The sequence below is a fragment of the Oryx dammah genome, unplaced genomic scaffold, assembly GCF_014754425.2.
Source record: "Oryx dammah isolate SB20612 unplaced genomic scaffold, SCBI_Odam_1.1 HiC_scaffold_3, whole genome shotgun sequence".
In the NCBI taxonomy this organism is placed as follows: domain Eukaryota; kingdom Metazoa; phylum Chordata; class Mammalia; order Artiodactyla; family Bovidae; genus Oryx; species Oryx dammah.
In genome coordinates, this window is record NW_024070187.1 from 10506980 (window position 1) to 10533038 (window position 26059).

The 26059-nt window shown below is 39.8% G+C and overlaps 1 protein-coding gene across 2 annotated transcripts in view; it reads left to right on the forward strand.

Annotated features, from left to right (window-relative positions):
• The window catches only part of LOC120861699 (bifunctional heparan sulfate N-deacetylase/N-sulfotransferase 4), a 279524-nt gene that overhangs the window by 242113 nt on the left and 11352 nt on the right, over positions 1-26059 (forward strand). For both annotated transcript variants that reach the window (XM_040237406.1, XM_040237408.1), the window contains exons 7-9: positions 13837-13933; positions 16655-16778; positions 19097-19271. In XM_040237406.1, the coding sequence (XP_040093340.1) occupies positions 13837-13933; positions 16655-16778; positions 19097-19271 (396 nt within the window). The remainder of the gene's footprint in view (positions 1-13836; positions 13934-16654; positions 16779-19096; positions 19272-26059) is intronic.

The following is a 26059-nucleotide window of genomic DNA, read 5'->3' on the forward strand; positions in this document are numbered from 1 at the left end:
TCTTGTCAGGCGTCAAATTCTCCACACAAGTACCTTACTAAGGTTTCATCATGGTAAAACTACTTGCAGATAGCAAAAGAAAAAAAAATGATTATACTTTCATACTTGATGAATCAAAATCATCATCAGATAACTATTTTGAATCCCTAATTCAAGTATAACAATAAAAACTGAATTTTTTGTGTATGCCCTACAGAAATGTCTGACAACTTTTAACATACTATAAGTGAAACATTATATGAGACCAACCTATTAATAAGAGTTTAAAATACAGTTTCTTTCATTGAGTTGGTTATCCAGATTCCCTGATAGTATATCCATAAAACCATAAATAATAATATAAGGTATTGTATGCAAGAGTGTACAGTCATGTTTGAAGATACTCAGAGCTACAGGGTAAACATGTCTCTTCCCCCTGGGGTCAACTGTGCTTTTGAGAATATTTTATGGAAAAATACAAATAGTGTGAATTTATTGAATAAAGATGGTGTAATATGGTAAAGAATGCACAGGTGTTTAGGATAAATCAGAGGTGTTTTGTGCTTAAAGCAATTCTTGTGGCACTATTACCATGATCCACACATGAGCCAGAGGCCTCTTTCACCAATCTCACCCCCAGAGGTGGGCATTTATGCACCTTTGTAAATCAGACTGGGCTTCCCAGGTGGTGCTAGTGGTAAAGAACCCACCTGGGTTCTATTCCTGGGTCAGGAAGATCCTCTGGAGGAGGGCATGGCAACCCACTCCAGTGGCGGGCTACAGTCCATAGGACCCAAAGAGTCAGACACAACTGAAGCAACTTAGCATGCAGACACGAATCTGAGTACTTTAGCAGAAAAGTTTTCTGAATAAGAATCAGACTATTACACAGGAGTTCTGTGGAGAGGGCATTCATTGTGGATCAGTGGCACACAGAAAGGAAAAGCTTTTCCAAGGAGCTGATGGACTCCCTGGCTTATATGATGTGCAGGTAGAATCGAGTCTTTGCAAAGATGGTGTGTGTCTCAGAGTTTCTCCATAAGGATTTGCTGACTGAAGCACTGAGGATACATATCCCTAACCTATTAAAATTCTTCATCAGTGTACGTGGATTGTATTAGGCTTAAATGACTTTGAGAGACAAAACATTGAAAGTCACCAGCTTGTATGATGCAGACTTGGAAAAGAATTTTCTTTTAAGATGGGCACATGGCAAAGTTTAGTAAGCAGAATAAAATTTAAAACAACACACCAAGATGGGTGGAAGCAGAAGAACTTGAAAAACAAAAACACCTTTCGTAGCATTCTCCTTTAAACACTGAGGTCAGAATAGCAGAAAGCAAGCATAGGGAATGAAGAGAAAACCGATAACCTGGAAATGTTTCTAATTAACAAAATAACCCTTCTACCATGAGCACTGGGCAATTTTAATGTTTCGGCTATTAAGGTCTAGAGATCTCCTAGTTATCTGGAAAAGACACATGACCTGAGAGAGGATAATCAGTTCAATTGATAATTCCATGGTGTCCTTTTCAGGGAAAGGTGTGGAGAAGCAGTGAGCAGAATAAATTGTTGGTAAAGAAAAGGCAGGTAGGTTGGAATAACCAGATCTAATGAGAGCAAAAGTTATTTTCATCATTCTATAAAACATGAATTTCAGGATCAGGACAGTGGTGTGACTTTTTTAAAGTATGTGTCTCTAGCTTGATAGTAAATTTGAAATTTTTACTTAATTAGAGAGGGAAAATCTGAGTGCTCATACCCTTCTTAGTAACATGATTTCATCAGAATTTACTGCCCTTTCTAAGTCTGGTTAATCATCTCAGGGAATCTTGTGTCCAGTCTACCTTTATCTACCAAAAAGTAAATCTGCCTCACCTCATCATAGAGTCCATGTACAAAATCTACCTGAGTCCCGTTTAGCTGTGTGGGAGATAGTTCCATGCATTTTCACTATGCTGGCACTGTTATCATATACACTGCCTAAAGCAGCTTTAACTGAGTATTTTTCCAAAGTTTCAGCATATCTATCATGCTAGATACTAAAAACTGAAAATTAGAGTGTGTAACAGTTTCAGATATGTAGGGAACACTTAGATAGGGATATAATTGCTTTATAATTTCTGATCTTTAAAATTAAAACAATAACAATGGCACAAAGTATGAGAAAGTGCATGCAAATGCACCCCTTTTCTTATAATCATTGTAGAATCTTCTCCCCTTGCATCCCTTCTCTCATACACACACACACACACACACACACACACACACACACACACACGTGCAATTTAACAGCAGAGACAACCCCAGCTTTGGATTTCAAATCTGAAACTAATGTCCTGTGTCACCTTCAGCAAGACCTAAATAAAACACCTTGCATCTCAGCTTCCTCAGCTATAAAGAAGGGATAATAATATCTGTCTTGCCAGGTTGCTTTGAGGATTAGAAATAATCTATATCAAGCAAGTGTCTGGAATATAGACGGTGATCAATAAAAGTTAGAAATTATGTTAGCTGTTATTCAGACAATAAAAGGAGAGTCAGGGTAGGAAAAGTCTAAACAAACATTTTCAGAATATAAAATAGGAAATGCAAACATCCTGTTATTTAAGCTGTGATTAACAGAGACAGGAAGGAACATACCAAGAAAAGAGATGAAAGAAGAAATGTGGGCATCCCAATAGCCCTAAAATGGTCTAACATAGAAGGAATGCTGTTAGAAAAAAAGTCTGTCCAGACCAGTGCATACAAATGCGACCAATTATAAAATACCTACAGGAAAAACTGAAGTAGTATAAATTGAATTAATAATAAAAACATTTGGGACAGAAATATACCTGATAAGGAAACAGCTTGGAGTTTCTTCAGGCAAACTTGAAGCTATAGGCTGTTCTACCAAATGATGCAAAGACTCTTCAGTTCAATTCAGTTCAGTCTCTCAGTCGTGTCCGACTCTTGGTGACCCCATGAATTGCAGCACGCCAGGCCTCCCTGTCCATCACCATCTCCCGGAGTTCACTCAAACTCACATCCATCAAGTCGGTGATGCCATCCAGCCATCTCATCCTCTGTCGTCCCCTTCTCCTCCTGCCCCCAATCCCTCCCAGCATCAGTCTTTTCCAATGAGTCAACTCTTCGCATGAGGTGGCCAAAGTACTGGAGTTTCAGCTTCAGCATCATTCCTTCCAAAGAACACCCAGGGCTGATCTCCTTCAGAATGGACTGGTTGGATCTCCTTGCAGTCCAAGGGACTTTCAAGAGTCTTCTCCAACACCACAGTTCAAAAGCATCAATTCTTCGGTGCTCAGCTTTCTTCACAGTCCAACTCTCACATCCATACATGACTACTGGAAAAACCATAGCCTTGATTAGATGGACCTTTGTTGGCAAAGTAATGTCTCTGCTTTTCAATATGCTATCTAGGTTGGTCATAACTTTCCTTCCAAGGAGTAAGCAAAGATTCCTATATAATCCTAATTCAATTTATTTCTGGATATTTTTTCTTCACATTGTATTATATTTAAACATAATCTATATACATTTACTGCTTGCTCAGATGGCTTTTTTAAAATGCTATTTTATTTTAATTTTTTTTAGAAAGCTTTTAATTTTGTGTTGGAGTATAACTGATTAACAACATTATGGTAGTTTCATCTGAACAGTGAAGGGACTCAGCATACATATACATGTATCCATTCTCCCCCAGACTCTCTTCTTATCCTATTTTGGGATATTCTTGCTATTTGGCTACTACAACTCATCCACTTCATTATTTTAGCACTTGTTGTCATTCAGGGTTCAACTCACGTATCACCCCAAGCCAGAGGCCTTCCTTGATGACTAGAGCCAAAGCACTTCCTCCCATTTCTGTCTCTTTGTAAGAGCTTCCTGTCATATTTCCTTCACTGCATTTCAGCACCCAGAATTATTTAAGTCAAGTGTGTGTTTCTAGTAATAGTATGTAACATGCATACTAATAGTTGGTTATATTTCCAATAATTATATTCAACTAGAATGTAAGTTCTCTGAAGAGGAGACCTCTGTCTTCTTGATTGCTGCACTCTAATACATAAGAGTAGCTTGATAATTATGGACTGAATGATTTATTAACTGTGATAGGATGGGCACCATAAACATTTGGTATAAGCATAGGCAAGTTTTGATACATGTTTGAAAACTAATGTAATATAAACTGCGTAGATATTTTACTTCTCAAACACCCACAAAAAATTCAGTCACCAATGATGTTCTTTATGGTGGCCCCAGAAGCTATTTCTTGCTATTTACTCATATGATCACTGTAGAATTTAATCTTTATTTTCCTCATATTATCATTTAACTGAATAATTTACAAAGAAATTTAGTTTTCTACTATATTTTAGATATTAAGCAATAAGAAAGCAGTGTCAATTGCCTATTCTTATTGCATTTCACCATGTATAACTCAACAAAGGACAAATCTCAGAAATAGGTGTTCAGTTCATTTGCTCAAATGGTTTTCTTACAAAGTGGATGAGCAAACTGATTGATTTTTCAGTGCCACTGTTGAAAATCAAAATCTTTTGTGAGACCTCTCTTGGTTCTGTATGTTTGACTAAACCTCTTTTCTTCTTTATCACAATATACATGGCTTTGCCATTCAAATTTCTGCATGCAAAACTGATGAAACAAAACTTTCACAGAAACAGGCAGATTGATAATGTAAGACTTGGAAAGAGTTTGACTCTCACACACAGAACATGGATAAACACTCATCTTGGCAGACAAAAACACTAATTATTTTAGTTGTACTTTCCCAGGAAATTGCACTGATGGGAGTAAACTATAAAATAAAATTGCCTGGTGCTAAGGTGGGCTTTCCTGGTGGCTCAGAAGGTAAAGAATCTGCCTGCAAAGCAGGAGACCTGAGTTCGATCCCTGTATTTGGAAGATTCCTTGGAGAAGGGAATGGCTACCCACCCCTGGAGAATATTCTTGCCTGGAGAGTTCCATGGACAGAGGAGCCTGGTCGGCTACAGTCCACGGGATCACAAAGAGTTGGACGCAACTGAGCTACTAACACACTGGCACACTGGCAAGATGTCGCAGTACTTCTATATTCAAATTTAGAGGAGTCAAGGGATTATTTATATTATGGGCATGCTCCGTCACTCTCTGATTCTGTGACCCAGTGGACGGTAGCCCACCAGGCTTCTCTGTCCATGTAATTTTTCAGGCAAGCATACTGGAGTGAGTTACCACTTCCTTCTCCAGGGGATCTTCCCAACCCAGGGATCGAACCTGTGAGTCCCGCATCTCCTGCGCTGGCAGTGCATTCTTTACCATTGCACCACCTTGGAAGCACTTTAAGTATAATATATGTGAAAAAAAAGAATATCCATGAATAAACTGAATTAGGATTCTATAGGAGTCTTTGGATCATATGGTAGAAGAGTCCATAGCTTCAAGTTTGCCTACATCTCATGCATCCCAGAAGTCTAGCCATCCAACTCTGAGAAGGGTCAGTCACCTTAGTTGCTGGTGCTTCTGACAAGGACCAGGAAGTCAGATCTCAGGATGAATATCTGCGATAAACCAGTCCATCAGCAAGCGTAATCTCTTTCTGCTGCTCCAGTTGCCTAACTAATCTAAACAAAGGGAAAAAAAGAGTTTATGGGAGATTACAGAATAAACTTCCCCGGTGGTGCTAGTGGTAAAGAACCTGCCTGCCAATGCAGGAGACATAATAGACGTGGGTTTGATCCCTGGATTGGGCAGATTCCCCTGAAGTAGGAAATGGCAACCTGGTTCAGTACTCTTGCCTGGAAAATCCCATGGACAGTGGAGTCTGGCGGGTTACAGTCCAGGGGGTTGCAAAGAGTTGGACACGACTGAGTGACTGAGCCCACAGTGAAGTGAAGTTGCTTGGTCGTGTCTGACTCTTTGTGACCCCGAGGACACCAGGCTCCTCCATCCACGGGATTCTCCAAGCAAGAATACTGGACTGGGTTGCCATTTCCTTCTCCAGGGGATCTTCCTGACCCAGGGATCAAACCCAAGTCTCTTGTATTGCAGGCAGACCCTTTAACCTCTGAGCCACCAGGGTACTCCCACTGAACGACTGAGCCCACAGAGTAAGCACTTTTTCTTATAGAGCACAATTTAATGTTTTTTAATATATTAACTCATTTGATGTTCTCAATAACTGTGCCAGGTAAACAATATCAATCATGATTTATTTAATGGATAAGAAACCTGAAGTCCAGAGAGTCTGGGGAAGTTGCTTAAGACACAAGCCTCCTGAGCTCACACTCTTAACTGCGGAGCTCTGCTGCCCCACCAAAATAAGTAGGAATGATTTATGACAGATATTAGCTTCAGTGAGAAGAACTGGCAAGATTTTGACCCTGAATTGTAGGAAAAAAATAAAAGTGTTGCCCAGAAATATAAATAATTCAAAGATTCACATGAGGTTATGAGTATATCTATAATAGTGAATACAGAAGAATGGAAGCTTCTGTTGGTGTTGTCATTTGTTAACTCAGTGCCAGTCTCTCAGTCCTGTCTGACACTTTGCAACCCCAAGACTGTAGCCCACCAGTCAGTCTCCTCTGTGTCTGTGGAATTTTCCAGGCAAGAATACTGGAGTGGGTAGCCATTCCCTCCTCCAGGGGATCTTCCCGACCAAGGGATCAAACCCAGGTCTCCTGCACTGCAAACAGAGGCCCATGAACAGGTTTGAAGTATTTGCTGCCGATTCATCATGAGACTAAAAGATTGTGCCAGCATATAAACAATCTATATCAAAAGCAACCGGTTGCTTCATCCAGAATCTTTTCTTTTTTTCCTGCAGTGAGATGTTCTTGTTGAAGCATGCAGTACAGTAATTCATATTGTGACACAAATTTTTTATCTTCTCGCAAGAATCACAGTGAGAGTATGGCAATGTTGCTCTAAAGATGGCATTCCAAAAATACAAGGGCTAAATAGAAGGATATTTCTCACTCATATAACTATCTGGAAAATGGGCAGGCAGTCTAGGAGAGTTAGACAGCTCTGTTCTACATGGTTATCCAGGGCCCCAGTTTGGCAGGGATTCAACACATACACAGTCTCCACTTCTGAGTCCAAGGCACGTGGTGCAATTGTAACCATATTACAGCTGGCAGTAAGTAGAAAAGGGGAAATCTAGACAGAGTGACTTTAAGATACTTTACATCATTTTGTCTTACTTAAACTGGAGTGACTCATAAGAAGGAAGCTAAATTCAAGAGATTATGAAACATAATCTCTAGCTGGGAAGCCAGAGACTAAACAGAATAGTGATGTTCTGTTACACAAGGAGGAAAAGGAGACAAGATAATTTAGCCTTCTCTGCTATAGCGGAAATTATGTTCAGAGAGCTAAGCTAAAGTTAGACTATGGAGAATCTGAGATTGAATACTGAATTAAAACATTGCAGAAAATAGAAACACTAGTAAAAATAAAATAAATTTCAGTTATTACATAAAATAGATAAGAACTGTTACACTTATTGGCTTGTAATCAACTCCTTTATCAGAGTTTCTATAGATGAATTCATCGACAAATTCAAGATGTATAGGAGAACCTTTTGTGAGGCGAATTCTCACAGATTGCATACATAACTGCCGTTTTTGTATTATGCTGTACTCTTGTTCCAGTGAAAGAGGGCAATGGAAAATGCATCAATTCTATGATAGGGATCTGGTTCATGATTTATTGAGGAAACACTTTCAGGAAAAGCTTATAAGGGAAAATGTGGAACAGGAAAAAGCAGAGCATGATGCCATCTTAGAAAAGTCAGGCCTCGACTGGATGTGCAGGGAGAGAGCTAATCACACAAATTGTCTGACCTTGAAGCAAGCTGGTCAGGCTGTCACACCCCTGAAGCAGTCAATCACTGGACACAGGCCATCTCTGGAAAGTGTCAAGGGACACATGACTTCCTGTCTAGTGGCTTCTATTTGGCAAGGTGGTACTCAGTCTCCACAGCTGGTCAGAAATAGGGTGTTTCCTTCAGTGGAGGAAAAGGCATTCACTCTCTACCACTGCCCCATCCACACCTTGTACCACAAAGCTATACTCGCTTCTCATAGTTCACTCACTCACCCAGGCACAATTTTTCCACAAAACGTAATTCCTGAGGAAACGTATAAGAGGAAGGTCATTAGGAGAAACTGCAGCCTCATTGCTGCAGCCAGTTCCAAAGCTGAAACCAATGAATGTTTTCTCCATATTCTCCCACGTCTATATCCCCTACTCTGGCTCTCCTCCAGCTGCTGGTATGGAAGGTTGACCTGGTGTGTCGAGTAGTTTCAGGACCAACTTCAGTAGCAGTAGCTTTAGTTTGTCCCACTAATTCTTTTCTTGTAATTTTCTCTGGGAATTATGACAGAGGAAGGCTATGCCTGATAACTTATGAAGAACTGTACCAAAAAGATCTTCATGACCCAGTTAACCATGATGGTGTGATCACTCACCTAGAGCCAGACATCCTGGAATGTGAAGTCAAGTGGGCCTTAGGAAGCATCACTACAAACAAAGCTAGTGGAGGTGATGGAATCCCAGTTGAGCTATTTCAAATCCTGAAAGATGATGCTGTGAAAGTGCTGCACTCAATATGTCAGGAAATTTGGAAAACTCAGCAGGGGCCACAGGACTGGAAAAGGTCAGTTTTCATTCCAATCCCAAAGAAAGGCAATGCCAAAGAATGCTCAAACTACCGCACAATTGCACTCATCTCACATGCTAGTAAAGTAATGCTCAAAATTCTCCAAGCCAGGCTTCAGCAATGTGTGAACTGTGAAATTCCAGATGTTCAAGCTGGCTTTAGAAAAGGCAGAGGAACCAGAGATCAAATTGCCAACATTCACTGGATCATCAAAAAAGCAAGAGAGTTCCAGAAAAACATCTATTTCTGCTTTATTGACTATGCCAAAGCCTTTGACTGTGTGGATCACAATAAACTGTGGAAAATTCTGAAAGAGATGGGAATACCAGACCACCTGACATGCCTCCTCAGAAATCTGTATGCAGGTCAGGAAGCAACAGTTAGAACTGGACATGGAACAACAGACTGGTTCCAAATAGGAAAAGGAGTACGTCAAGGCTGTATATTGTCACCCTGCTTATTTAACTTATATGCAGAGTATATCATGAGAAAAACTGGGCTGGATGAAGCACAAGCTAGAATCAAGATTTCCAGGAGAAATATCAATAACTGCAGATATGCAGATGACATCACCCTTATGGCAGAAAGTGAAGAAGAACTAAAGAGCCTCTTAAAGTGAAAGAGGAGAGTGAAAAAGTTGGCTTAAAGCTCAACATTCAGAAAATGAAGATCATGGCATCTGGTCCCATCACTTCATGGCAAATAGATGAGGAAACATTGGAAACAGTGGCTGAATTTATTTTGGAGGTTGGGGGCTCCAAAATCACTGCAGATGGTGATTGCAGCCACAAAATTTAAAGATGCTTACTCCTTGGAAGGAAAGTTATGACCAACCTAGATAGCATATTCAAAAGCAGAGACATTACTTTGCCAACAAATATCCATCTAGTCAAGGCTATGGTTTTTCCAGTAGTCATGCATGGATGTGAGAGTTGGACTATAAAGAAAGCTGAGCGCTGAAGAATTGAAGCTTTTGAACTGGGTGTTGAAGAAGACTCTTGAGCGTCCCTTGGACTGCAAGGAGATCCAACCAGTCCATCCTAAAGGAGATCAGTCCTGGGTGTTCATTGGAAGGACTGATGCTGAAGCTGAAACTCCAGTACTTTGGCCACCTAATGTGAAGAGCAGACTCATTTGAAAAGACTTTGTGTTGGGAAAGATTGAGGGCAGGAGGAGAAGGGGATGACAGAGGATGAGGTGGTTGAATGGCATCACCGACTCAATGGACATGAGTTTGGGTAGACTCCGGGAGTTGGTGATGGACAGAGAGGGCTGGCATGCTGCAGTCCATGGGATCACAGAGTCGGACACAACTGAGCGACTGAGCTGAACTGAACTGAACTTATGAAGTGTACTGTGGTAAACTCTTGTCTGGTGCCCAGCCTAGCCCTAATCAGGCTGTGGTGGCCATGCTTTCTCAATTATAGTTAGAATTGGGCATAGAACCATCAGCAAGTAACCTAGTGATTTGAACGCCAAGGATATTTCTCCCTGTATAGTAGCGGTTCTACTTATGTCGATCAGGGTCAATTGCCCCTGTGAGGATTGTAATTCATTTCCATGCCTGCTGGTCTACGCACACAAGGAGTCCAAAGTGAATGGACATAAACTGAAACATTTAGGTGGTGATCCTCTTCCTGGGCCTCCTGCTTGGGTCTCCCCTCCTTTGTGAACCAGAGCTTCTAGACTCACAGACTTTAAAGTTGTGAGATGGAAAGCACAAATACTCCAAGTAAGCCACTGCAAATGGTGGTGAATGGGTCTACTCTTACATCCACTCCTTAATTCCTGGACACAACTATACTACCCTTTGGAGACACAGAACCAACCAATAGCTTTTAACTTAAGAGGTATATGGTGTGTATCTAAAAGCTGGTACCTCAACTGCCTCTTTCCTGTGGTCTTTCAGCCCTCTGTCAGGTCAGCATCTCTGGATAGTGAGGCATGATAAGACCAGTGACTCCCATGGGAAGAAGCCTGCTATCACACTCCCTTTGTCGGGAGTGGTCCCCTTTAACGAAAGCAATATTATGTGAGCTACCATGTCAGTGAGTTAGACATTCCCTGAGGCCTTGCATAGTGATGATGGCCAAGGCTATGTAAACTGGGAGAAGCAAATTCGTACTCTGAATATGTTCCAGCTGGGATCAGGATGAGTCACTGCCCTTTTCAGGAAGGATGTGTCCAACATAATCAATTTTCTACGAAGTGGTAGGAGAGTGCTGCCTCTGGAACTTAGAAGTGGTCTCTTACTGACAGGTCAGGTACTCGGCAGTGGCTGTTACTAAAGCAGACTTGGGGAAAGGAAGCCCAGGAATGGTTTCCAACTTGCTTTCACAGATTCTCCATTCATATACCCATTGTTTCAGAGCTGGATTGGCCGAGGACAGAGGTTAGTGACATGTGGGAATGCTGGGAACTGGCTAAATAATCTGACTGCTGGGTGGCGCAGCACTTCTACACTGGACACTCTCTGGTGTACATTCATGGGCAATACAAAGATCATCACATTTCTAGACAGCATATTAAAAGGCAAACACATCATTTTACCGACAAAAGTCCATCTTGTCAAAGCTATGATTTTTTCAGTAGTCATGTATGGATGTTAGTGTTGGACCATAAGGAAGGCTGAGTGCTAAAGAATTGATGCTTTTGAACTGTGGTGTTAGAGAAGACTCTTGAGAGTCCCTTGGAGAGAAAGGAGATCAAACCAGTCAATCCTAAAGGAAATCATTCCTGAACATTCATTGGAAGGACTGATGCTGAAGCTGAAGCTCCATTACTTTGGCACCTGATGCGAAGAGCCTACTCATTGGAAAAGACCCTGATGCTGGAAAAGACTGAAGGCAGGAGAAGAAGGGGGCAACAGAGGATGAGATGGTTGGATGGCATCACTGAATTAATGGGCGTGATGTAGAGGCATCAGTGAGACCATGATAGGTAACATGGGGCCTGGGCACTTACTTGTAAAGTTTACTTGTAGCCTTCATATCTTTTTGAAATCAGTTCCAGCTGTATCACTCCATCTTATAATGAATAGCTGCTGGGTATACTTGAACTTATGACTTGGTTGGTCTGTCACTGTTAAACTTACGATAGTGAATTGTGACCACATGATTACTTTGAAAATCCATGACAAACATAATCTCTTCCAGGGCCCAGTAGCATACCAGGAGCTACTGTTTGAATGATGTGCTACAGAACCTTAAGGGTAAACACTGTGATTCTCCTCTGGGACTTGACCAAAACTCTTTGTGGTGTCCTTTTATACCATCGAGGCCATGGTACCATGGGTCTGCCTCAGTGCATGGGAGGACTGCTTAGACTTCAGACTTACCTCTTGCAGGGCTCTTTCTTGTTCTGGGTTCCACTCAAAACCAGCAGGTTTCTGCATCTTTCAATCAGTGACTCAGAGAAGTATTTCCTAGGTCAAAAAAAAAAAAAAAAATGTGTCCAAAACCCAAAGAAGCCTATCAAGCTTTGTGCTTCTATCTTAGTGAAAGTGAGAGTGTTAGTCCAACTCTTTGAGACCCCATGGACTGTAGTCCCCCAGGTTTCTCTGTCCATGGAATTCTGCAGGCAAGAATACTGGAGTGAGTCGCCATTCTCTCCATCAGGGGATCTTCCCAAGCCAGGGATCAAACCCAGGTCTCCTGCATGGCAGTCAGATTCTTTATTGTCTGAGCTACCAGGGAAGCCCCTCTATCTTAGTAGTAGGAATTGCAAAGTACAATACTCACCTTTTACTTTGGAAGGCATGTCACCACATGCTTCAGGCCATGGGGCCTCTAAAAACCAACCAAGTTGATAGGCTCCTGAAACATGGCTGGTTTAGTGAAAATATTCTTCAGAGGAGCTTGGGTGACATACTATTAGAGCAGATATGGATTTAAAAAAATTATTTAAGTACATAAATATGAACCATAAATGATTAATTATCTTATGCCATTTTTAAATTTGAATAGTACATGTAAAATTATAATTGTTTTAATGGTCAACATATGTTTTTTAGAAAGAATTTTGCAAAAATAATTTTTGAATATATTTATTAATTAGATTACCATTATGATAAAACCATTTTGTCAGTCAATAGATAGTTTAAAAGTGGTATCACTATCATTTACCCTTTTTTAAAAGATCATTTACTTATTCATGGCTGTCCTGGGTCTTTGTTGCTTTGCATGGGCTTTCTCTAATTGTGGCCAGCGGGGGCTACTCTTGGTGCAGCGCACAGGCTCTTCACTGCAGTGACATCTCTTGCTGTGGAGCACAGGCTTTAGGGCCCACAGGCTTGAGTAGTTGTGCCACATGGGTTCGGTAGTTGCAGCTCGTGGGCTGCAGAGGACAGACTTGGTGGCTGTGGCACATGGGTCACGTGCTCTGCGGCATGTGGAATCTTCCCAGACTGGGGACTGAACCAGTGTCTCTTGCATTGGCAGGGGGATTCTTATCCACTGAACCACTAGGGAAGTCCTTAGGACTCTTAATTCTCAAGTGCCATGCATTGGATGGTAAATGTGGACCTCTCGACTTGAACAGAATGGAGGCTGGTATAAGAGAGAGTTGAGATGGGGATAAAATTGGATGTGTGGCTATGTTGGGTCATTTCCTCACCACGTCTGTGCAACAGTGACACATACAGAATTTAAATGATTGTTTAGGAGGAAAGTAGGGGCTAAAAATAATGATCTACAAGGTATCTGCTTGTGGAATATGGCCAAATTATGAGATTATCTGGATCAGCAGAGAATAGCATGTAGTGTAAAAAGGGAAGAAAAAGTTGGCCAAGTCCATAGTTCAAGGATGACTTCCCAGCCCTCTAGAGAAAAACAAGTAGGAATAATTAGGGCAGAGCACAGATATCTGAAAACCTGAGTTCAAACCAGGTAGAGACAAGCTAAGGATCAGGTATACAGAAGTAAAACATGAATTCAGAGGTAGGGTGGAATCTCAGAAGTTAGAACACCACGCCAAGCCTGAGAAGAGACTGGATGCAGAGTTCTAGCCTTGAAGGAAAGGAAGGTACCATTTTAGAAGGAAACAATTTGAAAATCAGAACCAGAACAAGGTCTAACTCCTAGCTTAAGGGTATCAGGCAAGAACTGGATCCTGTGGTTTGACAATTTTTATGGAACAGAGCCAGGTATTGATTACACGATAAGATTCCTTATTCTTCCTTCTTGCAGAATCCATGTGATGATAAAAGACACAAAGACATATGGTCCAGAGAGAAAACTTGTGACCACTTACCAAAATTCCTTGTAATCGGGCCACAAAAAACAGGTAAGACTAACCAACTGTGCAGTTTATGGGGTTTTTTGGGTTTGTTTATTTTGTCATAAAACACAGTGTCATATAGTATTTGATTAAGTTTGCCTTGTTGAAATATTTAGACAGCCATTCAAGTTCATTACTGAATTTGTCTTCATCCCTATGGATCATCTTTATGTCATGATCCTCAAAGGGACCCTAAAGTTGCTCATTTAATTAATTAAGATTTATGAACTAAATTTTTAAGTATGAATTTTCAAGCTGTTCAACAGACACATTTTTGACTACTTTGAGCTTATCTGTCACAGTTGTGGTATCTGATTTTTAATTTCTATACTTTTTTGTGGCTTTGCCTACTTAACTGCTGAATTAAGTTATAAAAGAGAACTTTAGCTTCATTCAAACTATTTTATACTGCATATCAACCTTGAATTGATCTTTTTTCAGAACCACTGTCATTATCACCTTCAAATATTCTACCTGTGTGGTTTGTTTGTTTCTTTGCTTGTTTTCAAATAATCTTTATGTATACATATGGTTTGGATTTATTTTCTGATGCACCATAGGCTTATTAGGCAGCTTTTTCCCGTGATATTTTCTCATGTGCTGAAGGACATGTGTATAACAATGCAGTAAAAGAGAGTGACAGTATTTCGCCAATGAGATGACACTTTCAATTAGACTATTTTATACTTTCTTCAGCATGTGACAGCTTTATATACTTTGCTCATGTCCTGATTAATTAAACTTTTTATTGACTTGCTGTATTTTGATTTCACAACTCTGACTAGAAGCATTTTCATCAGTGAGTGCACAAACCATAACACAAAATAAACAGTCACAATAAATAAGCCTGGCCCAGATGAAGATATTTGTAATACAAGCAAGTAGATCATTTTAAAGGTTGTGGGCAAAATTTCCAGACTATTAGATATTGGCTGTTGAAATCTTTTCTTCCTCCAGTAATATAAACTGTGTTGCAACAATAAGTTACACATGTGCAGGGAGAGAAAAAACACAGCACGTATTTTCATATATATCACTTTTCTTATTGTTCTTGTTATTTAAAATATTCATTAATTTTCCACCAACTCCCTCACAGCTATTCTAACACTGGAATGACGACTAAAGAAAGCATTTCTATGTTGTAAAATTATGTTGAAATTTTAATTTAAAATCATATCTTCTATCATTTGTCATTGAATATTACTACTTCCTAGTTCTACTAGAACACTAGTAAGCATAAATCTAGTTTTCCTCTCTGCTGGTTGTATTTATAAAGACAATGACTTATACCTTTAGATTTTCATATTTGACCTACCAATGTGGAAATGATAAATAAAGCTTTTAGCTTGTTTGAGCTTTCCCAAGATGAACAAACAAGTCAAAGTTGGATGATGATTTTTTTATATGCTAAAAAATGAAGTCTCCTTAAGGGCCTTTATCAAATTTTGCCCTGCCATCTCACTAGGAGCCACCATTCTGGATTTCTAGAGGCCCTGAGATCTATAGCTACTTTCTTCATCTACACAGTTCTCTGCAGTCTTTTCTTCCAGATCCTCAGCTGCTGTCATTATTGTTCTGCCAATCCACCCGGGTAGTTCATTCCATGCTCTCCTAGGGTTGGGAAATCCAACAAAGTCTCCTGTGTGCACCACGTTACAAAAAGAAATAACCTTTTCCATAAGGGAAGTTTTGATTTATGAGAGCCAGTCACTACATGGTCCTTCCTGCTCTGGCCCTCAATTTTTGCCTTAACCTAGGTTTAGCTGTGACACTCGTGCCTTCAGTGATGTCATCCACTCAGTGGTTGACATCAGCCAGTCTTTTCAGCCTAGTGCCTCGTTATCAGGCTTGTCAGGGCAGGACAGTCAACTGGCTATCTTCCACAATCTTGCACCCCTCTTTCAGCCTTTCAGGAAATACTTACAGTTTTAGGGTACAATCTTAGAAAATGCTTCCTCCTGGAAGCCTTCCCTGACTGCCCAAGTCTAAATTACCCATTTTCTCCTATATTGGAAAAGCACTCTACTCTTCTCTCATCACGGTAACTCCCTCACCTGTTTACTTGACTCAAATGCACAAATACACTCAAAGTCTACTGAGGCCAGCAAATATGTTTTTCTTATCAAAAGTTATCACCAATCATTACTACAGTGACTTGTTCAGAGTTGCACTGGTCGACATCTGTTGAATAGTTTGATTAACTTTAATTGATTTGAACATAGTATTAATTGAGTTTCAGGTATTGTGCTAGATGTCTTTGATACTTTACCCACTCATCTGACTTCAGCAGGGAAATCTAATCACCCAATTTCTGAATTTCTCCCCTAGCTGTATCAACCTACTTAACTTTGACTATGTACTCAGATTAAATGAAATGTTTAGGTCAAGAGAACCATGAAGACTAATATAAGAACACAAATCATTGCCACATGAAATGCACTTAACTGCTTTTTAAGAAATCATTTTGACACTGGAATGATTTGGTCTTGCATATTACTTTTTTGAGCAAAAATTTTGCTAAATATTTGTCTTAGGACTTCCCTGGTGGTCCAATGGTTACCACTCTGCACTTGCAGTGCAAGGGAGCCTGGATGTAATCCCTTGCTGAGGAAACTAAAATTCCACATGCTATTTCGCATGCCTCCACCCATAATAATAATAAAGTATTTATCTTGTCTTTTATTGCTAAATAACATTTTGTCTCCTTTTTTTTTTTTTTGGTAATAGGAACAACAGCACTTTATTTATTTCTTCTTATGCACCCTTCCATCATCAGCAATCTCCCCAGTCCCAAAACATTTGAAGAAGTCCAATTCTTTAATGGAAACAACTACCACAAGGGAATTGACTGGTAAGAAAAATAACAAAAAACAAAGTCCATTATTAGCACATGCTCATTCATAGATGAGCAATTATAGGTGTATGCAAGGCATCTACATAATTACAGAATAAATTTGTTATGTTTAATTCTACCATAGTGAATTAAAAATTAATTTATAATGATATTTAATCAGTGTTGCCTATAATTTGATTTGGACAGTGCAATAATGATAATATTTTTCAGGTAAATTAATATGATTTAATAAAGAGGATTATGGAATATTTTCATCAGAATTATTCATAAGGATATTTAAAATTCTCCTTAAGCATATTATTATTTCACTGAGTCTAGAGTTTTTTTTTTTTACTAAATACATAATTTGTCTTCACAACAATGCCTGAGAAAACAAATAAATCAAAAGGTTGTTTTCTTTTATACTCTGTGACTTGTATCTTCATTAAACACATAGATGGTAAATGTTGTATTATAATCTAAGCTGATATTTGTCATGCAAATACCAGAGCATTTCTAAAACCATATTAATGCTAGTCACACAAGTGCATAAGAGGAAAATTACTTTGTACTTAATAAGTTATGAAAATTTTAAAATCACAATATTATCCCTAAACTAAAACGGAATAAGCCTGATACTAAAACTGATTTTCACTCTGGTTTTTTTTTTTTCTAGCCATGTCCCAATTTTCTAAGGAAAATATGGCCCTGATTTCCAAATTCCAAGTATATAAGGCAAATTTCCCCTGAGGTAAACTCCCCTCACTGCATACCTGGCTAGCATGTACTGATAGCTCAGTGGGTAAGAAATCTGCCTGCAAAGCAGGGACCAAGGAGAAGTGGGTTGGATCCCTGGGTCAAGACAATGCCCTGGAGGAAAGCACGGCAACCCACTCCAGTATTCTTGCCTGAAAAATTCCATGGACAGAGGAGCCTGGTGGGCTACAGTCCAAAGTGTCGCAAAGAGTCGGACACGACTAAACAACTTAACATAGCATGTAATGTTATGTCAACATCACATGTGAATCTGTCCTCATGAAAAGCTCATTCTCTTAAGATGCAACTAGGGTGAGAGTGGGGCCAAGGCAATGGCAGTGAGCAGATTTGAGTTCCCATTATGAGTATTGACGTGTCCACTCTGCACCTAGGGTAGCACTATTTTGTCTTATTTAAAAAAAACTAAATGAATTTGGAAATTGCTTGCAAGTTACTGAAGGCAGAGCAGCAATTTCCTCTTATCTGGGAGCTCAAATGGAATGCGAATTGTTAAGCAGGAATATAGAGGAGACTTTTCACCACTTCACATTTGGGAAACATAATAACAAATGTCAAAGAGGAAAATAAGTATCTTATATGAATTCTTAATTGCTCTCATTATTTATTTCTAGAGCATTTGAGGGTTAGAGAAGTCGTGAGCTGTAAGGAGGGTTACACACATAATTAATGCCTTGCACTGAATTAACCTCTGAACATATTGAATCTATAAGCTACACAAGGAGGACTGTTCCGACAGCATATGGAGGGGTGAACCTGCCGAGGCTCCACAGGATCAACTGGCAGGAAATATCTCCTTAATGACTCCAGATAGACTATAATGCGTTCACATTGCTATACACACTGCAAATTATGCAGAAGTTAAAAAGGAGGAAAGCAACTATGCCCTAATCTGCCTAGTATTTTATAGCTATTCTGACTTACACATTTTCCTCTTTCGTGCACTTTAATCTCAATTTAAGAATTTAGCATTCAAGTGTGCAAACATAAATTTACTATTTTAAAATATTTACTAGGCAATATGGTGTACTTTGCTGTTTGCCAAGGGTAAACTTAACTTCTTTAGATTTGGCTTTCAGTAGCACAGAACATCAACCCAAATCTAAAGAATTTTCCCTCCGTTCCTTAGCAACCTACCCATTCCATCTCACTCTTTTGCCTGTCCTAAGTAGCCCATTAGAACAGTAATACCTGGGATTGTTTTCACTTTCAGAGTATACAGAATAGTCTCTATTTTAACTATTATAACATCAATAATTAAAAATGTATATAAATGGATGTAAAAATGTTTAAATATCGCTCAGTCGTGTCCGACTCTTTGCGACCCGTGGACTGTAGCCCACCAAGCTCCTCCGTCCATGGGATTCTCCAGGCAAGAATACTGGAGTGGGTTGCCATTTCCTTCTCCAGGGGATCTTCCCGACCCAGGAATCAAACCCAGGTCTCCCACATTGCAGGCAGACGTTTTAACCTCTGCACCACCAGGGAAGCCCTCTCCTATCCATAGTATGGTAGGAAACAATTAGACCTCAAATTAATTAATTGTCTTTCTCTGCCTTCAGGTATATGGACTTTTTTCCTACTCCATCCAACATTACAAGTGACTTTCTATTTGAAAAGAGTGCTAATTACTTCCATTCAGAAGAGGCTCCCAAACGAGCTGCATCTCTGGTCCCCAAAGCCAAGATCATCACCATCCTCATTGACCCTTCGGATAGGGCATACTCTTGGTACCAGGTATGAAGCAGTAAAAAATATCGTTAAAAGCATTTGGTCATAACTTGAATGTAAGCAATGGTGAATTACTAAAGTCCAGATGTATTCAACAGTCAAATGTTAAAAGAGCTGTACAAACAAGCAAAAACTATGAGAAATGAGATCTAATATCTAATTTATATCAATTTGGGCAAGGAATTTTAAGCATAACATGATAGAAAAAAATCAAAACATTTAGAGTTGAACCATGTAAACACACAAAATGTTGGTCTGTCATAATTAACAAACTTAAGTATCCAGGTAGACCATCTTTAGCAATACACAGTAAAGGGCTTAGTTCCCTTAATCTGTAGGGAAAAAAAAAGTTCCTGCAAATTGTTAAAAATAAATAAATAGTAGAAAAAAGAGCAAATAAACAAAAGACATAGATATATGATTTACAAACACATACACACAAAAATCCAACTGCACAATTTCTGTGTAAAAATGGTCAACCTAATTATTTATCAACAAAATATAAAATCAAAATGGTACTCACAAATATCATCCTAGTATCCTGTCACCCTTATTCTCCCTGCTGACAAGGGTGTCACAATAAAGATGCTCAAACATTCCAATAGAAGGATATATATGGAGATATTTTTTGAAAACTGATGACAGTTATCAAACAGTTTTAAAGATTCTTTTGAGGTATGATTCCTCTTCTGGGAGCAGCCATAAGAAAACCTCAAAAGGATTAAAAATATATATCCTTTTTTATTCATCAGGGTACTAATCATAATAACAATAACAAAAGGAAAAGTAAATATCCAACAATATAGAATTGTGTCACACCAAAATGGAGTCTGCTTCAGCATTTAATGCTGGTTTAAATCCATAGAATGATAATTAAAATATTGTGTTCATTCTAATATGTAAATAGTAGCTTTAGTTGATCAGTCCTGTCTGACTCTTTGTGACCCCACAGACTGTAACCTGCCAGGCTGTCCATGGGATGCTCCAGGCAAGAATAGTGGAGTGGGTTGCCATTCCCTTCTCCAGGGGATCTTCTCAACCCAGGGATCGAACCCAGGTCTCCTGCATTGCAGGCAGATTCTTAACTGTCTGAGTTACAGGGAAGTCCTAATAGATATTGATCCAATAAGTATATATCTAATTAGAAATTTTGAAAGCACTGTGAGGAAGCATGGAAGGTGCTATAAGAGCACTCTGGAGAAATAAACTTTAGACTTAAAACCGAAGGACAAGTAGGTATTAACTGAGTGAGGCAGAGGGAGACTGGATGAGAGAGAAACTATGTGTAGTCCGCTGGGTACAAAGAACCACAGCATAGCTAAAGAACTAAAAAAAGGTCCATGTGATTAGAGAGCAAAGCCAAGGAGGAGACCTGCAGGAGAGGAGCCTGAGAGGCACATGGGAGGTGGAAGCCAAGTGGGAGACCAAGTGTCCACCATTCCTTGAGCAATCAAAGGGAGGTGAAAGCGAAAGTCATTCAGCCATGTCCAACTCTTTCCGACCCCATGGACTATACAAGTCCATGGAATTCTCCAGGCCAAAATACTGGAGTGGAGAGCCTTTCCCTTCTCCAGGGGATCCTCCCAAACCAGGGATTGAACCCAGGTCTTTCACATTGCAGGCAGATTCTTTACCGACTGAGGCACAAAGGAAGCCCAAGAATACTGGAGTGGGTAGCCTATCCCTTCTTCAGCAGAATTTCCCAACCCAAGAATCCAGCCGGGGTCTCCTGCATTGCAGGTGGATTCTTTACCAACTGAGCTGTCAGGGAAGCCCTGAGTGATCAAAAGCCGTTTAAAAGTGTTAAGCCAGTGTGTAACTACCAGAATTTCTTTTAAAAAACATGATACTATCTGATCTTTGAAGAATGGATTGGAGTGGAAGAAATGACCACTCAGAGAAATCAATTAGAGGCTGTAGCAATAGACCTGCTGAGAAATGGCAGTAACAAGGACAAAAATAGGAAGTAGAAACTAGGTGAGGCATAAAGTATCCAGAAATCTTTAGGGATTAAAATCAATAGAACCTGGTTATAAAACAGTGTCAAGAATAACTCGAATTTCCAGTCTGGGCAATCAGATGATAACCATATATTCCCATGAAAAAGTACTGAAAAAGGATACAGGCATTGTGTGGGGATGGGGAAGGCTAAAAATGTGCCATAAATGGAGATCAGGAGCTTACGGAACCACTGTCACACCAAAAGCAATAGCAGAGGTCGCTGGCGCTCTGGGGAGAGGTCTGAGCAGGAGTCAGAAATTTGCAACTGAGAGGACAAATGCCACAAAAAATGGTGAAATCATCTAAGGAAAATGTTTAGAGGAGAAAAGTATAGAACAGAATGAGGCAGCCAGAGGAGTAGAAGAAAAAGTCCAGTGGTGTCATGACACCAAATACCAGGAAAAGAGCACAACCAAATGAGGAATCAAACAGCTGCTAAGAAATCAGGCAATCAAGCAAAATAAGGCCTGAATTATTTTCACTCAGTCAAAAGACAGGGGAAGAAGCAAAACCTTTAACAAACAAGAATCCATGCACAGCAGTCTGGATGGGTCAAGGAAGGTGTTTTCTGTGGTGGTGATTTGAATAATAATGAGAAACTTTCAAAGGAAGAGGGCCATTAAAGGCCCACCAGGGGAAAATGGGAAATCAACCCTGGGAGGATCAGAACTCCCGTATCACAAGGGTGAAGTGAAGTGAAGTGAAAGTCTCTCAGTCGTGTCCAGCTCTTTGTGGCCTCATGGACTATACAGTCCATGCAATTCTCCAGGGCAGAATAGTGGAGTGGGCAGCCTTTCCCTTCTCCAGGGGATCTTCCCAACCCGGGGATCGGACCCAGGTCTCCTACACTGAAAGCAGGTTTTTTTTTGTTTTTTTTTTTTACTTTACAATACTGTATTGGTTTTGCCATACATCAACATGAATCCGCCATGGGTATACATGTGTTCCCCATCCTGAATCCCCCTCCCACCTCCCTCCCCATACCATCTCTCTGGGTTATCCCAGTGCACCAGCCCCAAGCATCCTGTATCATGCATCGAACCTAGACTGGCAATTCATTTCTTATATGATATTATACATGTTTCAATGCCATTCTCCCAAATCATTCCACCCTCTCCCTTTCCCACAGAGTCCAAAAGACTATTCTATACATCTGTGTCTCTTTTGCTGTCTCGCATACAGGGTTATCGTTACCATCTTTCTAAATTCCATATATATGTCTGAGGTAGATGAAACTGGAGCCGATTATACAGAGTGAAGTAAGCCTGAAGGCAGGTTCTTTACCAACTGAGCCACAGGGGCAGGAATCAGCTTGGATGGGAGGCAGCACTCCTTTTACAGTCTCACTTTTCTTGTGCTGGGTCCATTCTGGCTGTCAGATGAGTCTATGTGCCCCATTTCAGAAACATATTTTCAAAGTTTTAAACTATATAATATTACAAAGGAAAAAAGTATATAGAAGTATAATTATCAAATCAGTGTATACCAATATATCAGAAGTATAATTATCAAATTTGCTACTTTTAAAAGTAACATCATTAAATGGCAAGATCTAATGTTGGGGGTAATTCTACTGTTTGAAGCAATGATGAGCATAAACAACTTTTGATAGAACTGAAAGACCTATAATGTGATATAAAATAATTGATTATTGGTGGTAAAATCACAGGTACAACTACTAAATTTTATTTAAAAGTTACTTAAAATAAAGAGGCATCTTTTTTTTTTTTTTTTTTTTACAGATCCAAGTTCTAAGGTCCTCTGAATTCTATCAGTGGGTATCTATTAAGAACCCCTGCACTGAAACTTAAGGGAGGAAAAGTATATAAATGTACATGCTGGTAAATTTGGAGGTCTGGGATAGAGAAATTAAACTGACTATGATTGTCTCTTTTATTTTAGAAAGTTGAAAATGAATTAACCTAGGAAAAAGAGAGGGATAATTTGAGAGGCAGTAGTTTGAGGAGCAAAAAGAGAGGGTGTGAATTCTTGGTACAGGAATGAGATAAACTTGACCAGAGAAATGTAAAATTGCTTACTGCAATGAACACCTAATTAAAGTTGATGCTCTTGAGTGTATGGTGATAACAATCTATATGTACTAAAAACAATGAATATGAATGTATACATAAATTAATGCCAAAATAAAGAAGATTAAAAGTAAACATTTAATAACATTTTTAAATAACATGTAATTTTTATTTTTCCTTTTTTCTCTTGGCTTTTCAAAATTTCTTCAATAAACATATGCTGCTGAGAATAAATAGCAATGGGCAGAAAAATATGGTTCTGCAAACTGAGATTGCAAGAGGTTGGGGACTAAAGTGGAACACTTGTCTTGGGAGCAAAATCCAGAAATTATTAGTAGAATCCATGAGTCAGTGACTTCCTCAAGATACAAAAATGTGTCTTTCTCACTTTATAAAATTCATGTTGCAAAGCAAGATAATTTTTTTTAATTGTGCCAAAAATACTGAGATAGTAAGCCTTAATGAAACATTTTGAATGTGAATACATGGGGCAAATTATCGCACATTTTCCTGGCAGAAAGCACAATCACTACACAGAGCAGATTTATATGAATTTTTTTTTTTCCCACATGGATTCAACCGTTTTTTAAAAAGAGAGAAACTATGCCTCTTTTTTCAAGTAAATTCTTTGAACATGCACATTTGAAAGGAATAATTTTTTCTGATAATACTTTTTACTGCTATATTGCTAAGAGTAGGTTTCCCAGACCACTGTACATTTCAAAATAATGCAACCTATTACTTAGCCAGTCCCCTCTCTTCAGTAAGTACCATAAATCTGAAGCTTGACAGGTATAATTCAGAAACTCCTACAAATGTCACCTGCCACTATAATTTCTACTCCACATTTTTATAATGGGCCTCACAGAGGACCTGCAGTGCTATTTTTTCCAGTTCTTTTGTGACTTCTGGTCATATTTTTATGCTAATCTTTTTCGTTGCGTGAATATAAAAAAAGTTGATGCTAGACTGGTGTAAGTCAATATAAAGCAGAATAAGTACAATTCCATATTATCACAGTGTGAAGTAAAAATGTTAGCATTATTTTATTAATAATGCACAGAGTATATTTATATTTATTCAAGTTATGTTGTTTCTACATCTTATATTAAGTAAATATATTATGTAGTCTCTATGTATGTAGCATTTACAGAGAAGGTCAGTAAATATACAATTATGAGAGAGGTTCTAAAGTTTTATTTCTACCCATCTACCACTCACTGCTGCTGCTGCTGCTGCTGCTGCTAAGTCGCTTCAGTCATGTCTGACTCTGTGCGACCCCATAGAGGGCAGACCACCAGGCTCCTCTGTCCCTGGGATTCTCCAGGCAAGAATACTGGAGTGGTTTGCCATTTCCTTCTCCACTACCACTCACTAGTTACTCTTTAACCACCCATCAGTTGATCATCTTTACTTTCTTAGTAGTTTTTATTTCTAACATATATAGGGCCTCAGTTCAGTTCAGTTCAGTTCAGTTGCTCAGTCGTGTCTGACTCTTTGCGACTCCATGAATCGCAGCACGCCAGGCTTCCCTGTCCATCACCAACTCCCGGAGTTCACTCAGACTCACGTCCATCGAGTCATTGATGCCATCCAGCCATCTCATCTTCTGTCGTCCCCTTCTCCTCCTGCCCCCAATCCCTCCCAGCATCAGGGTCTTTTCCAATGAGTCAACACTTCTCATGAGGTGGCCAAAGTACTGGAGATTCAGCTTTAGCATCATTCCTTCCAAAGAACACCCAGGACTGATCTCCTTCAGAATGGACTGGTTGCATCTCCTTGCAGTCCAAGGGACTCTCAAGAGTCTTCTCCAACACCACAGTTCAAGTGCATCAATTCTTCAGCGTTCAGCTTTCTTCACAGTCCCACTCTCACATCTATACATGACCACTGGGAAAACCAAAGCCTTGACTAGACGGATGTTTGTTGGCAAAGTAATGTCTCTGCTTTTGAATATGCTATCTAGGTTGGTTATATAAGGCCTGCTGCTGCTGCTGCTGCTAAGTCGCTTCAGTCGTGTCCAACTCTGTGTGACCTCATAGATGGCAGCCCACCAGGCTCCCCCGTCCCTGGGATTCTCCAGGCAAGAACACTGGAGTGGGTTGCCATTTCCTTCTCCAAAGCAGGAAAGTGAAAGTGAAGTCCCTCAGTCGTGTCCAACTCTGTGCCACCCCATGTATTGCAGCCTACCAGGCTCCTCCATCCATGGGATTTTCCAGGCAAGAGTACTAGAGTGGGGTGCCATTGTCTTCTCCTATATAGGGCCTGCTGCTGCTGCTGCTAAGTCGCTTCAGTCATGTCCGACTCTGTGCGACCCCATAGATGGCAGCCCACGAGGCTCCCCCGTCCCTGGGATTCTCCAGGCAAGAACACTGGAGTGGGTTGCCATTTCCTTCCCAATGCATCAAAGTGAAAACTGAAAGTGAAGTCGCTCAGTCGTGTCCGACTCCTAGCGACCCCATGGACTGCAGCCTACCAGGTTTCTCCGTGCATGGGATTTGCCAGGCAAGAGTACTGGAGTGGGTTGCCATTGCCTTCTCCTACTATTACATAATTCTATCAGGCTGCAATATACTTCCAAACTTATCCTGTAGTAAATTTTCTTTAAGTTCACTTTGAGATATCTTGCAAAAGCAATTTGTCCATTCCCACACACCTCATTCATCTTCACTCAGATTTACTTTAAAGTTCTTCAGTTTCCACATTTATTTTTTTTCTGCTTATCAAAATCTTTCTAGCTACATTTTAGCTCAAAAGCTTCAA